A 19,403-nucleotide genomic window follows, 5' to 3' on the forward strand; every position below is an offset into this window, starting at 1 on the left:
TAATCTGCTAAATTTTAAATGTTTAGATGTTTTGACAATAAAATATCATCTCCTAGATTTTTTTTCGCTTAAAATAAACGATATTCATTCATTCAAATTGATAAAGTACATCGATGCAATACAAATTAAAAGTCGCTAAAAACAAAAAGAATAAATATGCGAACAAACTTACAGTATTCATGTTAATAGCATAAAACGGCAAATTACATATGCCTACAAATTTAAATATGATTATATAGAAGTGTCCGGATCTGTAGCGTTGATGACACCAAAATCGACGTTGATTGAATGTGCACTATATCGGAATTAATCCTTCAACCTGGAACAAATAAACACCACACAAAGACTGGACAAACAAATACACCGCACAAAGACGGGACAACAAAATACAAAATACACCGTACAACAGAAAATTATAGCAACAAATATGTGAAAATCACTTATTTAAATGAAAAGAAAGGGAAAAACAACTTAGAGGGGTGATTTTGGGTCAAAAATAGACCAAAAAACCACCTCTCTATGGAGAAGCGGTTACAAAAGATAGACGGAGAGGGGCGGAGGCAGCAGTGGCGACGATGACAGAAAGAGGGAGGAGCAGCGATAGTGAGATAATGATATGAAGGAGACTATGAAATTGTTGTTGTACATTTTTTTTAATATTCTATTCTTTTCTTTTTATTGAATAAATAATTATTTTGATGTTTTTTTTTTATAAGCAAAATGGAAAAGAGAAATGTCTGAGCCCGGGTTCGAACCGGGGACCTCTAGTGTGTGAGACTAGCGTGATAACCAACTACACCACCCAGACATCTCGTAATTATTTTGATGTTTTAATCCCTTCTAGTTTTATGCCACATGTCATATATCAAATGGTTAACACTCGCTTGATCTATGAGAGTACATAGAGATACATAGTAAATGATGTGTACCGTATAATCTTATGTGGTACTGACCAAGTCAACATTGCTTTTATATTGGGTCAGATCAGCGACTTCATCAAAGAAGTCAATTGAGGAGTTCACCATAGGAGCTCCCTTATTGATGATATTGTAGAAGGGGTTTGGATTTGGTGTAGTTACTGCGTGATGCAGTAATGCATCTGAACCATTCGATCACAAGACGAGAATGAGATCCTTTAGTAGTTGTTTCTTCCTGTATTTAATCTGAGATATTCGTTCACAAATTGACGATCAAGATTCAATATCGCATGAATCCAAGTTTCTTACCATGAAAATTATCCAATCATGATTTGTAATCAGACTTTCTTAGTAGATCTTATTTGTTTACCTTTAAAGAAGATAATATGTAAGAGAAGATTATTTTTATAGCATAGGGGACCGAAAAAATTTGTAACAAAATGATGAAATACTTAAAACGACATTTTAAGATAAGCTATTTAAACCGATTTTTCATTTGAAGCTTTTATAAAAAAAAAATTGTTAATTTTTATTTTAACAAAAATATAATGCACTACAAAAATCATTTTTTTAAAAAAAAAGTCAAAACAAACGGACCTTAGTCATCAACATTGTAAATTCAAATATATGAGTATTTTAGATCACTTTAATTTTGTGACATTATTTGTAGGCATTTTATCATTATATATATACTATTAACTTGGATCTTGTGAATTTATTCTCATATTCATTTTTTTCATGTTCAACAATGCTAAATTTGTGGTTGTTTCTAATACACTCTACCATTTTAAAGGAATATAATATCCAAAAACTAAATATACATTTCATTTCATTTATAAAATAATTTATTATATATCATTTTTAAAGTTGTCATTTATTAACTACTACTTGTACTATTCTTCATAAAATATAATTTTTAAATTTTATTTTTGAAAAAGAGATAAAGTTTATTAAAATTGTTCATGATCAGTTAAGATCCAAACAACTTTTCTGTATAGATCCACATCCACTATATTCATCATTTTCATGAAGAATCACATGTTGAAAAACAGATATTGTAGAAACTGCTATCAAAAGTGTACTATCATATTACATGTTTCATCCGACATCAAGGATCTTCCAAGGACCATGCCGAATATTTGTTAAAGCTGATAGAATTAAACTTTTGAAACATGCTTTGTTACTGAACTTCTGAAATATTTGCATGGACCATTTCCTTTACTTTAATTTTGAACGAAGCATGAGGAATGGTGACGATTAATTTTGAGAATTTTAGATGAAAGAAATCAACGGAAATAAATTTTAAAAAAAAAAAAAAAAAAAAAAAAAGAAATCAACGGGAATATTATATTAATTAAGAGTTGGAAAAATCAAGTTTCGCATATTTGAAGATATATAGAGCACTAGTAGATTTTATAAAGAATGACACGATCCGACCCTTTATATAAGACCTAGTTTGATAAAATACAAGTATTAATAAGTTGGTTTTAGTATGCTTAACAAGCGTCACAGGGCACTGTTTAGCATGACCTCATATATATATATATATATATATATATATATATATATATATATATATATATATATATATATATATATAGAGGAGGGATTCGTTGATTCCAGGAGTAAGTCTCCATTGACTTACTCCGCTTAATAATTTGATATCGACATTATATTTCTTCAATCCAACCGTTGAATTCAAAAATCTCATTGAGTAGATCAACTCCACAAATTTTTATAAAAATTCAAAACCATTTGATACCTTTTCTGACAACTTCAATTGAACGTACGACAAACTTTTAAAAAAACCGTTGAATTTCAATGGTCTGAATACATAACTATATATTTTGAATTTCCTGTGTAAATTTGTCCTCCGGGGGCTCAATATCATAAGATCACATTGATTTTTTTTTCAAAGGCAAAAGAAATTGTATTAATCATGACATAAGGTATGCCCAAAAAATAGAAATAAATCACTGATAAAAACACACATTGCAAAGTCAAAGCAGCAATCTCCTAAAACAAACATTGCACATAACAGGCCTCATACAACAAAAATACAAAATATCATTTTTATAACATCCACTGCATCGACCTTTTCCGACTTAAGCGACACCAGTGACAACCACCAGAGTTATGATGCAATCTTTAAATTGCAGCTTCACTAATTCCTTATGACCAGCTCAACCGTGATGGATAAAAGCATGGCTTCAAATTCAATAAAATACAAATAAAATACAAGATTGATGGACATAACACTACCAAGCAATACACATTTTTAGAGCTCAATGCAGCAGACAAACAACTCTTGTCCAACACATTCAGGTAGCAGACCAGTTATAATATCAGACCTGGAGCGAAAACAAGCCACTTTTAAGCCAACTACGCGCTGCAATGGGTTCTCTCGCCTATACCACTAACGACTCAAGGGTGCGAGAAGCAAAACTAGCTTCGAACCCTAGACAACCGGACAAGGCATTATAAGATTACATTGATGTAATATTACATCAATGTTACACCGCTCAGTATTGTTTTAATCAAAATATATTTTTTAAATTTTCCTGTTTGATTGTAAATTTATATTATATAGATCATATAAGTAATATTTTTTATGCAAAAATATAAAATTAAATAATTTAGCATATTGTTGAAACTCATTAAAATAACATGTTCGGTAAGAACACAAACATGTGTGCCCTTGTTATTTTTAGTAAAAAAAAATCGATTTTATAATAATAGTAAAAAATACTCCCTCCGGACACAAATATAAGAAAACATAACCGTTAATGCGGTGTTTAAGAAATTTAGTTAAGTGTAGTTAATTTTTTTGATTTAATGCAAAACATTAGTTAAATTTACTATATTACCCTTTGAAAAGTGATTTATGCCTTGAAAATCACATAAACTTTGGAAAAGTGAAATGATTAAATAAGGATATATTAAGAATAGTTGTATTAATTAGTTTAAAAGTCGTTGACTTTTGCTTATATTTGTGTCTAAAATTTAAAGTGTTTTTTTTCTTATATTTGTGTCCGGAGGGAGTAAATACATAATATTTTTGAGAATTTATTGAAAATTAAGGTTGAAATTTAGACGGATTTATATTAAATGCTCATTTTTTTATAAGCAAAAATTAAAATATAAAAAATATAAGGATGTTCAAACCCTTATGATTCTCAAATAACCTTAGCTAGATGTCATTTAGACCGACATCATATTAAGAGCTCAATTATTCTATTACATTTTAAACATGTGTATTTTGTAATAATGTTTGGATAATGTCCCCTTGGTTCTATCACATCTTTGAAATTTGAATAGGTCCTCCCTGTTCATGTTTTTCGTGAGGTACTGTATATATTTTAGGTAAGGTTACAAAGCAATACTCTCCATTATACTCCCTCCGATCTTATATATAAGAAACATTTTAGAAAAAAAAAATTGATTCTTTTTATAAGAAACACTCTTTAAATATATTCTTATTAAATTGTATAAAATACAATTTATTCCAATGTTATGCATTAATTAGACAAACACATTCTCAATGTTAGTTTTGGAATAACACATAATATTTTAAAAATTTTAATAAACAAAATAAGCCTTATGAGAGTTTTTCTCGCTGTATTCCATATATATAGCCTTAGTTATGATTTTAATAAATGGCCTTTTTTTTTTTTTTAAGAAGAAGATGAATAATCAATAGCCTTAGTTACGAAGCACGGATATCTCTATGATTAGGCGTGTCGCGATGTCCGACACTCGTATGACACTCGTACGACACGTGTCAGATAGCTCATAAGAGTGTCGAAAAAAAATTAATTTTTTCTTTACTCTGACACTCCTTTGATCGGTATCCGACACTTGTAAACTCTATGACCCGTGTCGGACAAGTGTCCCAAATTTTTTTTTTTTTTCATGCTCTTCTTAGGCACATATCATACATATTTACAAGAGTTAAAGATGTATCGAAACAACAATATTGATCAGTGAGGGATTGAAGACATTACATTTTGATTACAATATTGTTAGTTTTTTCGATAGTAGATGGATAAATAAAGGTAAAATACAATCATATCTTGTTTTAAAACTTTTTTAAAAATAAATCGCTCAAATTAGATTTACATGTATATATTTTGATTATCAATTTATATGTTTTATAAATATGTAGCGGTGTCGGTGTCCTATATTTTTTACATTAACGGTGTCCGTGTCGTATCGCGGTGTCAGTATCGAAGTTCGTGCTTCATATGTTTAAATACAATTTTGATCCTTTTATTTTTTTAAATGACATTTTGTCTACCCATTTTAAATACTGGTTTTTTTAGAAGAAATACTGGTTGTTTGGCCTTAAATGCAATTTTTTTAGAAATATAATCATTCATATTTCAGTCATTTTTTAATGATATATATTCATTTTTTAATAATGTGAGTTCTATTATAATGTTCGGATAAGGCCATTGATTTTTTATTATAAATTTGTATGGTGACTGTTATTTTTTTGACAAAAAAATGTTAGAAAAATTCTCTAATACTCCCTCCGGTCCTTATTATATAATAAACATTTTGGAGAAAAAAATTTGGTCTTTTTTATAAGAAACTTTGACCAATTTTCGATTGTTATAAATGTTCAATTTCACTTATGCCCCTATTTATTATGAGAGAGAATTTAAAAATAAGTAAGTTATATAGTTGAATGAAAATAACTATGTTAAATGTGTTTCCTTGATTTGTGTGATTTTTTCAAAGTATTCCTTATAAAAAGGACCGAATGGAGTATTTATTTTTTAATTGGATGAAACTCATATGTATGAGTGAAGCTCATATGGTTTCAATGAAACTTATTTTTAAAGTGAAAAATCAACATTAATTAAATCAATAAAATATAAATGTTATAGTGAATATTGTTGATAAGAAAATCTTACATAAAAACACACCCCAAACAACATGAATTGGTGAAATAATCTTTTAGCATGTTTACAATGAGTTTGTGAATTGTACAGGTTAAGTACCCCTTGTACTTCTTATAATTCAATTTTTGCTTATAAAAAAATGGACAATATTCAAGCATTATTATAAAACACATATGTCTAGTCCTCATGAGCTTAGCTCAGTTGGTAGGAACATCACACTATATGTACAGGAGTCCGGGTTCGAACCTGAGACACTCCATTTATTCACCTTTAAGGTGAATTTCTATCCACTAGGCTACTTGACAAAAGAAAAACACACACATGTCTAAAATGTGATAGAATCAACGAAAAAATATAGATCCGGTCTAAAGGTCGATCTTAATATTTTTAATAAATTTAAATAAAATATTTTTTGACTAGTGTACATGTATAATATTTTTTTTTTTTTACAAAACATGTATAATGTATTTAATCCGCTAAAAAATTGCAAACTAGATTAACACAAGTCTTTTGTACTCTATTTGATTTATAAATTGTGGTCATTAGACTGGACAAAACATGTAGTAAAAAATTGGATAAAATAAGAACTTTCCTTTTTCACGAAACCACAGAACAATTTTTTTTGTCCAAACTACATACTATCAAAAATATCAAAATACCGGTCATTAGGTTTATTGTTAGGAATTTGGGTAGTATATGCTAGAGGTCCCGAGTTCAATCTTTAGCTCCATTGAAAAAAAAATCAAAATACCCATTTTATTTTCTAACATAAAACATATTCATTTTTTAGATATATTTAAAGTTTAATGTATCTAAAGTGCAATATGTAGACTATATACATAACATTCAATGTATCTAAAATGTGGATTTTTTCTTATAATTAACACTATAGGGTAACGTTTTAATCAAACACATATTCTCAACAATGTAGTATTTTAAAATCTATTTTTTACTAAAAATGGAAAGAATGCTCCTTTAAACTACAGTACTTTTTGAAAGTGGGCATTAGTTGAAGAATTTTTGTTTTTGTTTTCACCAAACACTCAAAACATCATGATGGCAACCAACACGTTGCGGGATTGTCATTTTCATAAAACTAAGATTTAGCAATGCATATTAGGAACATTGATATATGTATTTATCAGCTATTTTTAGCAGCCAAGTCTACACAGTGAGGCCTTCAAAACTCACGTCTACAACACCCAAACGTGATTTGATGGTAAGAATGTGCTTGGCTTGGAAAATAGTAAATTACTTTTACGGTCCAAACTCATGTTAGCCTGAAGCTCATAATTGTAATAAAATCGATTCACTCTATTATTAACAATTATTTATTGTATTGAATTCTTATTTGTCCATTTTGCCCTTATTAATTCTTGTTTTGCCCTTATAAGATCCAATCAATAAATCTTATATATTAAACATTAAAATTTGTCTTATTTGTGCATATTAAAAATGCTTTTTTTTTTAAAGCATAATACTAGTAGTTCCACTCTGCACGACAACCACTTTTTATGTACTACCTCTATTCAGTGCTGCGGGCATTGTCTTAGAATGGCCAAGGCTAGGTTGGTGGTGGACCCTTCATTTCAAGCATGGGCTTTAATCACAACATGTGCACCTGGAAATAATGGTTGGTTTCTCTTCGATTTGATCACTCATGAGATATAAGTATCGAAGAAATCGAGATTTGAAGTCCGATTTTAGTGTTCGACCTATTGGTTAGCTTTATGATCAAGTTATTGTTCTGAGGTGAATTAAGTCTCCATTATTTGGAAAAGTGGAAATTAAGTATTTTATATGTGAGAAGACCCATAAACATAATGCGTTAAGGCTCGACCTATCCTTATCCAATGTAATTCAAGATCCAATCAGTAGAGCGACACTATAGTAGTAGTGGAGTGAAAGGATTATCATGTCAAGATTGATCTATTCCTTTTCACTACTCTAATGAATTTTTCATTGAATTCGAGACGAAAAAATAGATAGCATTTGAGAGAACAAACCTCCTGGTGCTTAGAATTTTGAATAGGCTTTGGGTAAAGATGTGGTGTCCAATAACTTGTCTGGTTGTTCGTAAGCTCACTCTTGTAAGAGAGATTGTTGTGGCAAGTGAGGTGAATAAGGTTGAGTATGTTATAACTGAAATGACCCACAAACCTAATGCCTTAAAGTTTTGGATAAATATGTGGTGTCCAACTCACTTGTATAGTTTCTCTTAAGTCTAATATTGATGATCTATGGCTGCCCCTATGACCCAACAGTTACTTGTGTCTGAAGTAACTTCTTTTATCTTTCTTAAAAGTCCTCCACAAGTGTGAGTCATTCATGTTGTGAATTCTTTAATAATCACACCAATAATCTTGATGTGTGGAGCAAATCGAATAAGCAATCAAAACATGGAAATAGCAATAATAATCACGAACAAAAGATAAGTAATAAAACTGTAAAGAACACGAAGCAATTGTTTACCCAGTTCAGTCAAAACCGACCTACTCTGGTGGAGAGAGCCACTCTCCGTTCCACTATCAATGAAAAGCTTGATTACAAAGATTCAATACAAGAGTTGCAAGAATTTAGAGTTTTCCTAAATTCTACCCTTTTCCCGAATCTCTCCCCGTGACCAAGAGATTCAATCAATAAATGTTTACAAGGTGATGAATCAATCCCCAACCCTAGAGTATGCCCAAGAGAAGTTCTCTAATAAACCCTAGTCTTTTGTTGGCTTTAGAAACCCTAAAATCACCTTAAAAAACAGAAAAAACGCAAGCGGCAACATTATATAATCGCGCCCGCGCCCAGCTCAGGGGGGTTTGCGCCCGGCTCAGATGGCAGTGAGCAAGGCTTCATTTTTCTTCTTCTGCTGAGCCCAGCTCAGGCTTGCTGCACCCAGCTCCAACACCAGATGCAAAATTCTGTTTTTTCTACTTAATTTGAAGGCATAATCCAACAATTCAATTATTTACTTTTCCCCTCAAGCAAAAGCTTTCTTTTTCATTTCATCCATACACTTGCACCAGAGTTGACCGCACTCAACGGGACTCGCCGTCTGACCACCTTTTTCAGTAAGACTTTTGATGCAATGATCCGGTCAAACCCTTTGTCGAACTATCAATTCTAATATCATTGTTGGGGTCATCACGATGGGGCAGCTGGATGATCATCTACATTGGGCTCAGAGCAACAATGCAAGTGAGTTGGACACCATCTTTATCCCAAAACCTTAATGCATTAAGTTTATGGGTCCTCTCACTTATAAAATATTCAACATCCACTCTTTTAAGCAATGTAAGACTTAACTCACCTCACACTTAAAAAAAAATATAGTCTAAATTAATTTACCCACATATTTAATTTGGGGTATAAAATTCACATAAGGAAAGAGATTTAGTGCCAATCCTATCAAATGTTGTCTTTATAGTGCTGTATATCTATTGAGGCCAAGTTTGATGTGATAGAAGACTACTATTTTCCATGCCCATATCAGTAATGCAACTCCTACTGGCGTGGGTGCGGGTTAGTACGAAAAGAAACCAAATTACAACATAATTCGGTATTAGACCCAAGAATCCACTTCTGATCAATCCTACAAAATCGACTTGCAAGATGAGGATTGTCTCTACTTTATAAACATATATTTCAGGACACCTTACAACTAACATGGAAGAATTCTAATCTTCAAAGATACTCACATTTATTTTCTAATGTATTGTGAATGTGATCTATTTCGTTTATCTCTTAGATTTCACTTTTTTTTTATTACAAGGCTAATCAAAAGAAACAAAGACATAACAAATACATAAAAGAAAAAAAAAATTGTTTATAGATTTAATTAAAATACTACGGAGTATATGGTATTGTATTGACGTATAAAGTTTTTAAGATTTAATTAAAATACTACGGAGTATATGGTATTGTATTAACGTATAAAGTTTTTAAGATTTCAAACGATCGGCCAGATAAATTTTAAGCAAAAATATAAAGTTAGAATGAATAAGAAAAGATAATAAAGAATTACAAGAAGTGCATAAAAAATATTGAGTTATATCAGTATGAGTTAAAGTCATATATTGAATAGAAAAGTTGAGATTGAGCAACATATAAGTATGGGGACTCAAAAATATAATAGCTTAAAGTTTTGGGTGACGATATAGTATTAAAGTAACTTATGTGATTGTTCTTATTTCAATGTGTTGATGAACCTGATGGGGTCCTCATGTTCCTACAAAAAATTAGTACCGCATAATATAATGGTAAAAAATAAATCCTAGTAAAATATGCTTGCTTAGAATTGAAACAAAACACCAACGATGATTTGATTTAACAGTTATAAATTTTGGACTCCTTAAAAAGTGGGATTTGGTTTGATTCTCAACTTTTGACTATGAAAAAATTCGATCAGAAGGAGATAACTCACCTTGTTTGCCAAACAGATTTTGCTACAGAGATTAGTCGTCACTGGTTTCAATCTTTGGCTTGACAATTTTGTTAGAGTGGAAGAGAGTGAGAGAGAGAATAGTTTCATCAATGAGCTTTGATTATTATTGATCATATGAATACAAATTGTAGTGTATTGCTTGGTTAACAAGCTAACTAGAGTAACTAACTCAAGTTAATTACTAACTAACCAACAAACCAAAAGTAGTTACAACAATCTGTTATAACTAACAAACTAACAACTATCTTGCAAAGCAAGTAACTAACAAAACAGAGGGACAGATGCTACAACATTTGGTACAACATCTTGTGCGACTGGTTGAATTGTTCTTCAACAAATTTTTGCGACAAAAATTAGTAGTTACTGATTCGATCTCTGAATCTTGCACATGGAGATAATTTGATTAGATGAAAAAAACACACGTTACTTTTTCAACCGATTTCATGATAGAGATTAATCGTCATTAAAACGGTTGTAGAAATTTTGTATAAAAGTAGACATTAACAGTTCATATTAAAGAAGAAAGGTGGGAACTTGGCTACCCATTTCTTAAAATTAGGTCAGATAGCCCATCCTATGTGTTTTAAATACATTGGTTCAATCAAAATATCACTTATAGCATCATTAAAATGTGGTATTTTTCAATTGTGACAATACAACTTTTAAGAATTATAGATTAACCCATGATCCAATTCATATTTCCTAATTTTTCTGTCATTCTCTTCCATGTCCTTCCTCTTCGTATGAACCTGTTAGAATTTCCGGAAAAAAAAAAACTCTCCTTTTACTTCTTCTTTTTACTAAATGTCACTCCTTCTTCTTATGCAAATTCATCTACATCATATTAAAACAGTTCATATAATAAATTATTTCTCAACATATAAAAAATAGACATTGCAGTAAAAAAAAAAAGTAGACATTAACTAAGAAAATGATCGAAGCCAAAGATAAAATGACCTCAATAACAAATATACGATAAGAGTACATACATAAAAGATTAATTTTTGTTGAGTGTTTGTTATATCTATATAAGGGTAGTTTAGTTCTTTGGGTCATGTTAACATGTGCACGTTGGTGCACATGTTAAGATTCTAAATATAGAAAATTGCATTTAATGTTAGAAAAAAATTTAATGTTTAAAAAGTTAAATGCACAAATTTCAATATATTATTTCTACTTTTGCTTCCTTAACATGTGCCTTTAGTGCACATGTTAACATTTTCCTAATTCTTTTATCCGCTAGACCGCTACTATAGGTACTCTCATTACTAAATTTTGTCATTCTTATTGGAATATTAACCTCTTTCTCCTTCCCCTCTTTTCTCTTTCTCTATGAATGTAAATTGTCTTTGATATCTTCAATAACTACTTAACTAAATGATTGGTTATTTGAACTAAGGATGTCATCATTACGATGGGGAGATTATCCGTTTGGAAGATCAAGAGTTATCATTACGATGATCATTTTATTTTCTTGTTTCACTACCCAAGTAATCCTAAAAATGTGCACAAGTACATACACAGTATACACACCGTCTACTCCTCTTATTTTCTTTGTTATTGATGCAAAATGTGTTTTTATTTTTAAAAAATAAAGATGCAAAATATATTTATTTTTTTAGAAAAAAGAAAAATATATAACAAGTTATTAATGTCATGCTTTTGATTTTTTTTAAAAAAAAGCATAAAAATTTTATTAATTTTCGATGTTCGTGGATCTTCGTGAGTACTGTGGGAATCTGGGGATCAGTGGCGGAGCCACAATAGGGGCAAGGGGTGGCCACAGTCCCCCCCAATATTTCCAACTTTTTTTATACTATATTGATATACTATTAAATTAGGCTTATGTACATTTTTTATTTGTCTGTATACATATTTTCTTTTTGCTGATAAAAAGTCATATCCTTGATCACATAAAAGAATATTAAAATAGACATATATGAAAGATTATTACTCCATTTTATCATAGATTTAATTTGTATTTATGGATAGATAAAATAATTCTTACACCAACATTAATCATAAATGTTGAATTATTAAAATATGATTTTTTTTTACCGTGATATTTAGTTAGGTATCAATATCTCATAGACAAAATGCATTTAAAATGATATTTTAATATAATTAATATAAAATATGACATGACATTCAATTTTATCTATGAGAGTATTCAACTAAATTCCGAAATACCAAAGTATTCACCTTATTAAAAAAATACTTATCGTTAATAATATCTTTCTAAAAGACATACGTTTACTGGAAAAATATTGTATCAAAATGAATTTTTTTTACTATAATTTTTATAATCTCTTTTTAAGTGTTTTTTTGTCTTTTCACATGATATATTTCTTCTCACTGCTATATTCTGAATGTAATTGAAAAAATTAAGTTTAAAGATGGTTAGGTAAAAAATAATTCACTTATTTCATTTACTTATAAATTCTAAAATTATTTGTATATATTGAACACTTAAAATTTATTTTTTCTCTTCGGAATTAAACTTGTTGGACTTGGTCCCCCCAAGTCTTAATTCCTGGCTCCGCCCCTGCTGGGGATGATGGAGAATATTCCTCCGTGGCGGGGAATGGGAATGGGGACCAGGAATAAATTTGGGGGCGGGGCGAAGAGCGGAAAAACATCCTTCGCACATTCTCTATCTCGTCGACATCCATAAGTAAGTGTTTTAGTGCTTGCAAAAGTTTCCTCTTAATTTTACATTTTTAAGAAACATAACATCACACTTTGTCCTCTTATACAGTAATAATGTTACCACCTTTGTTGTGCAAAAGTACAATCTAACATGCGCCATATTACTCACTCCCACTATACCCTTAAGCTAAAAATGATACTAGTGCCTAGTGATTTAACTTTTCCACTTGATGGGCCAAAATCATGCCACTTTGATATCAAGTATATATAAAGCACATAGCTAGTAATTGGAAAGCATAAAGCTAAGCTGTACCAAAAAATTTGAGTTCTAAAGCTCTATAAATTGAACCTAAGTTTTGATTATTTTATGACCATATTTTATGTTGGTAAAGAGGTAGCAGTAGCACACAAAATGAAGAGTAGTTTTCTTAGGTGTATGGCAATCTTGGAAAAAAATAAACCTTATGTTGCAATGCTCTTTATTCAATTTGTATATGCAGGAATGGCTCTTCTTTCAAAGGCAGCAATTTCCAAAGGAATGAGTCCTTTTGTGTTTGTTGTTTATCGCCAAATCTTTGCATCACTTGCCTTGTCTCCATTTGCTTATTTTGACAGGTTCAAAATTGTTGTTTTACATTTATACCCTTCTCTTTTATTGGATAAGCAATCATTTTGGTCTATGAATGTGAGACGATGTTAGTATAATCTCTTAACGTTTGAAATTTACAAAAACTGACAATATTTGTCTTTTGTTAGTCTTTTATGTCCTCGAGTGTGTCTTTAGTTTTCTGTTAATCAATTTAGTCTATAAAATTTCTAACAAAAAAAACACTTGTGGGCTTGTTTGTAAAATCAATATATTCAAGAACTATAGTGACAGTACCTCACACATTTACGGACCAAAATTATTATTTACCTCTAAATTATTTCTAAAAGTATGTTTAACAAATTTATTTGCATCTTAATTTTGAAATTTTGCAGCAAGCATGGTGCTCCTTTGTCATGCAACTTGTTGTGCAAATTGTTTCTAGTTTCCCTTGTTGGGTATGGATGTCTCTTTCTTGACCCTCTTTACTTGGTTGATTTTAAATGTCTTAATTTACTATTCCAAAAAATTTGAATTAAGAACGTGTTTTAATATCACAGTGAATTTTTGTTGAGAAAAAAAATATCACAATCAATTTGATAAAAAAAAAATTAAATTAAATTTAAAGCGTAGTTTCAACAAAATTACACTAGCAGACTTTGATTATGTCAAACTCACGACAAAATCAAACATTGGCCAAAGAGACAAAAAAAATAGATTTGTCTTCAATTTTCTTGTTGTTAAACTATCCCTTGTTAAAAAAAAAATTTGCAAAATTAATACACCATATTTGTCTTCATATTTCATGGTTAAAAAAATGAATTGACGACAATATTATGTTGCAGTTCAGTGGTAAGAATTTGATCTTACAACTGTATATATAAGATTAATTTTTCTCAACGAAAGTTGTAAAATTGTCATTGGTATAACTGTAATTAATAATAATTTTTCATTTCAAATGTAATTTTATTTTTAAAAAATTAGTACAATAGTAGATAATATAATAGTTGTTGTTTTCTATGATAGTGACACAATATTCTAAATTCTAACTAAACTTTTAATTTGTACATATAAATTTTATACAGGTTAACAGCAAGTTCAAACCTTTACTATGTTGCTATCAACTATACCTCTGCAACATTTGCTGCTGCAAGCACAAACACAATCCCTTCCATTACATTTATCATGGCTGTTTTTATTGGGTAATTTAAATAAAAACTAACCATATACTATACAATAATATTAAGGATTGAATAAAAACTTTATCCTTAAAAAAATATAGTAAATTCCGTTTTTAGTCTATGTATCATTTTTCGTCTCTGCTAATACATAATTACATCTTCTTGGTCCCTAAACAAGGAACCAAAAAATATATTGTTTGTATTTTGCAGAACTAAAAAGTGAATTATTTTTTACTAAGAACTAAAAATTGAATACATATATTAAAAATAAAATTTGAGATATTTATTGGAATTAAAAAAAAATTATTTTAATAATATTAATCAAAACGGGTCATGAAATTTCAGGGTTGAAAGCATTTCAATAAAATATAGGCATGGAGTGGCAAAGATTTTGGGCTCTTTTTTATGCATTTCAGGGGCAATAGTATTTGCTTTAGTCAAAGGACCTCCATTAAGGTGGCATCATGAAAATCATTCTCATGAATTCACAAAGGTTCATTCCAAAGAGGATAACATAAAAGGCTCCCTTATGATGCTCTTAGCAAATACTGGTTGGTCTTTTTGGCTTATTTTGCAGGTAACTTATTTTGTGGTCAAGTCTTTCATAGTAAGCATACCATAGATAATGTGATTTTTTATAGTCTAAAATATTTTCCACGTGCATAAATATCAAATCTCATTGTATAGATTCAACTCAAGTGGTTAATAAGTTTCAATTAAAATTGAAACATTCTGAAGCATCAGAGTCCAAATTTGGGCTATAGTTAAAATAGTTTTGGTGAAACTTTACTTACCTTTAAACCGAACTTTGAATTATCAGTATAATATTTTTTATGAAGTATATAATACATTTTTTATAATAAGCATATTGATTTCATCTAAATTTTTTCACTTTTGAAATTGTTTCAGGGATTTATTGTAAAGCAATATCCAGCAAAATTTCGGCTCACAATTATACAATGCTTTTTTAGCTTCATACAATCAAGTATTTTGGCCTTTGCAATGGAGAGGAATCCCTCTGCATGGAAGCTAGGATGGGATTTTCATCTTCTTTCTGTGGCTTATTGTGTAGGTTCACTATCTAACATTCTCATCAATAGCAAACTTAAATAATTTTCCTAATAATAATATTTAAATCAATAATGGGTTGATCTAAGTGGCAAAGGTGTCAGACACCTTAAATAAGTGGTTAAAATTTGATCTCTAACTCTTGCATATGAAACGAATTAAACCATATTAATTTTAACCTTAGTGAGATTAAACATTTTTAATGGTATAAAATAATAATATAAATTTCTACCAAACGAAATATAATAATATAATAACATGTAGAATTTACAAAAAGAAAAAAAAATCATGTACAAAAAATAACATAACTTAGGCTAATTTAATAAAATAATTAGGCTTAATTAATGAAAATGACAAAAATAAAAATAAATATGTGGAAAACAACATTCTTGCATAGGTGGTCTCTCCATGTCTCTACGATGTTCCCTAGTGAGATACATTGGGAAAGAGGGTATCAGAGATTCTCATATCTATATAACTTTTTTTTTTCAACAGCTAAAGTATAATTTATACCGTAATTAAATAAAAATATATATGAAGTTATTAATTATAATCCAAATACAAAATATTCAAAAGAAAAATAAAAAACCAAGAAAGAGAAAGCTGATTTTGTGTGTGTCATCCTTAATTTCTTCTATTTTCTTTTCTTCTATTTTATTTTCATCATATCAAACGGACCCTAACATCGATAAAGTGACATTGATTAGAAATCACATTTGCTTAAAGGTTTAAGAATTTTGTATTCCTAGTCGATAAGAATAGTTCCAAAGAATGAAAAAGTTTGTTTAAAGAAAATTAAAGCTATGTTACTTTGATGAAATGTATTTGTGGAAGAAAAATGAAATCAAGAGTAGAGTTTTCAGTTGGAGTATTTCCTATTCATTGGTCTAAACGACATATCACTATCAAAGATTATAAATTTTCCCACGTGGGTTTAGCATTGTGGTCAAGATTTGGGATTTTGACGTGTGTTCTTGTCGCGATCTTATATTTGAGTCTTCTTAATGTTATTTTTTCTATTGAATCAGTGCATACAGAGTAAAGTTTTAAAATCAATTAAATCTTCCGTATCTTTGCTTATCAAAAAAATTAAATCTTTCATTTGTGAATGACAAAGATTGATGTCATTCGAAATAGTCATTCGAAATGGTTGATTGTTTGGTCGATTACCGAAATTTAAAAATAAAAAAATAAAAATTGTCTATAATAATGTGCTTTTGAATGGACCTTAGTGGAAATCAGGCAGTACCTAATATGGTTGCATATTGCATTTCTCTTATACGGGATGGGAGAAATGTCATTGTCATGCCAACTTATTTAACCTACTTATCTTATAGTCATTATGATTCCCCCTTTCACATCATATGAGAACACCATTGACATACCAAGATCTTAATGGACCACAATTCATATAGTACATCCAATTATTGTTATAGCACAAACGTTGAAATCAATTAATCGTGGAAAAGATACAACCAATTCAATGGGAGTAAATTGTATTTTATCAAAAATAAAATGATTATATTTCTGATCAAAATTGGATATAATATTATATTGGCATTGTCCTAAACTAGTAGTGTCTTGTGTTGGTTTCTATTTGGAAATCATTATTTTTATAATGATGGTGATTTCATAAACATTTTGGCTTTTGCATCATGCAATGCCATTTAATTTAAAAATAACATTGGTTTTAGAATCGAGAGTTAGGTCTAACTCATCTTTATAAAATCGATTTCTAAGGTGAAAATTGTATCTACTTTATAAACATATATTCAGGTCATCTCACAATCGATGTAAGACTTGTTGATCGTGGAGAGACTCTGATACCATCGTTGGGTCATGAGGGGAGCAACAAAGGCATTAGGTGTATGAATCTTTTAACTTATAAAGTGATCAATCTCAATTCTTTCAATCAATGTGGGACTTGACTCACATTTGATAGATCTCAACACATCTGCCCTCAAGTGTGACTTTCTCCGTGTCCACGATCCATTACCACTCACTTATTGCTCCCTAAACTAGACTCTTAGAATTGAGAGTTGAACTTAATTCATCCTTACAAAATCGGTTTGTAAGGTGAAAATTGTAACAGCCCGAGCCCCTCTCTCAGACGATCCTGGCACCGCCACCTCACGATCTTCTTTACTCCTCTCTCTAGTATAATTTTTGCCTTATGTGGGAATCGAACCACGTACCCTGAGGTCCAAGTTCGTGTTAATATATATTCTCTCCGGTCCTTTTTATAATGAACACTTTGGAAAAAAAAATTGGTCTTTTTTATAAGAAACTTTGACAATTTTCAAAAGTTTTAAATATTTAATTTTATTTATGTCCTTATTTATTTTGAGAGAGAATATTAAAAATAAGTAAGTTAGTTGAATTAAGAGTAACTAAATAGAGGTATACATGAAATAAATTTAAATTTATAAGAGTATTAAATGAAAAATAACTATTTATAATGTGTTTCCTTAGTTTGTGTAATTTTTTCAAAGTATTTCTTATAAAAATGAGTAGAAGGAAATTGGATTAATATGAGTTTATTATTATTGGCAGGGTATAATTGTAACAGGCATTTGTTATTGGCTACAAGTATGCACAATAGAGATAAAAGGTCCAGTTTTCACTGCCATGTTCACCCCTCTAGCTCTTGTACTCACAGCCATTTTCTCGGCAATTTGGTGGAAAGAAACACTCTTCTGGGGAAGGTTCATATTTTATCCTTGCTTATTTTTTCACAAACAATGATTGAATTATATATATATGAATTAAGTAATTTAATGTACAATTAATGTTTAAGTAATTAATTAATGATTTTATTTCTTCATTATATGGTAGTATTGGTGGCACTATTTTGCTAGTGATTGGACTCTATAGTGTTTTGTGGGGGAAGAATAAAGAGGGTGTAAAAGAAGAAAACCATGAAGATGGAGAAGCAAAAGCTGAGACCAAATTGGAGTGCGTTATACAGTCCTGATTGATTAGACAAAATTCAACTAAAGATGTTCTCCCATATTTATGTTGAATGTACTTCCACATGCTTCTTTATATTATCATGTATATCTTGTCAACTTTTATTTTTAAGCTTTATTGATATTTTTCTTATTGTGTATTGGTAAATATATGTGTAAAATCTAAAATATATATGTGGTGTGTGGTGTTAGAATATAATAATAAAAAATATCTTTAGTCAAGAATCATAATTCATCACTAAAAACATTTTTAATAAGGGTATTTTAGTAAATTTTATAGAATGATGAATCTCTGAATTATGATTTATTGGAGAACCTTGACGTGGGAGAGTGAATATCATGCAAAAGTAGATTAAATACCATACGATATCATCATGAATGTTTGGTTTAATAAAATATTCTATCATCATTAAAAGAATCGCTTATTAATAGTATATGAAACTTAAAGTAGGTTTCATGAGAAATATCATTGGAGATGGTCTAATTTCATCATCAACAACAATAAAATAATCAAACTAAATGATTGAACTCAATTTGTTAATAAACTCCTTTTAAAGGCACAAATTATTAGGAAGAATTTGAATTTTATTCTTAAAAAATGGCCGGTCAAATTTTAGATGCATATTAGTCATGTCAAAAATTGGTGCATAAACATAGTTAAAAAAAGACCAAACTTATGTACAGTTCC

At 29.7% G+C, this 19,403-nt stretch overlaps 1 protein-coding gene and 1 non-coding gene across 3 annotated transcripts; one reads left to right on the top strand and one right to left on the bottom strand.

Annotated features, from left to right (window-relative positions):
- Positions 1-734: 734 nt before the first annotated feature.
- TRNAV-CAC lies at positions 735-808 on the bottom strand. Its single transcript has one exon. It is a non-coding gene; the product is annotated as a tRNA-Val (tRNA).
- Positions 809-13,183: 12,375 nt separating this feature from the next.
- On the top strand, positions 13,184-18,848 carry LOC123905813 (WAT1-related protein At1g43650). Of its 2 annotated transcripts, XM_045955549.1 has the most exons (8): positions 13,184-13,305; positions 13,412-13,526; positions 13,893-13,955; positions 14,583-14,699; positions 15,024-15,255; positions 15,588-15,746; positions 18,300-18,451; positions 18,582-18,848. In XM_045955549.1, the coding sequence occupies exons 2-8, from the start codon at positions 13,414-13,416 to the stop codon at positions 18,718-18,720; spliced, it is 975 nt and encodes a 324-aa protein (XP_045811505.1). In that variant the 5' UTR covers positions 13,184-13,305; positions 13,412-13,413; the 3' UTR covers positions 18,721-18,848. The 2 variants fall into 2 exon arrangements, with proteins under 2 accessions (XP_045811505.1, XP_045811504.1); XM_045955548.1 differs by having other exon boundaries at positions 13,184-13,526.
- The last annotated feature ends 555 nt before the right edge of the window (positions 18,849-19,403 follow it).

The sequence above is a fragment of the Trifolium pratense genome, linkage group LG2, assembly GCF_020283565.1.
Source record: "Trifolium pratense cultivar HEN17-A07 linkage group LG2, ARS_RC_1.1, whole genome shotgun sequence".
Lineage (NCBI taxonomy): Eukaryota > Viridiplantae > Streptophyta > Magnoliopsida > Fabales > Fabaceae > Trifolium > Trifolium pratense.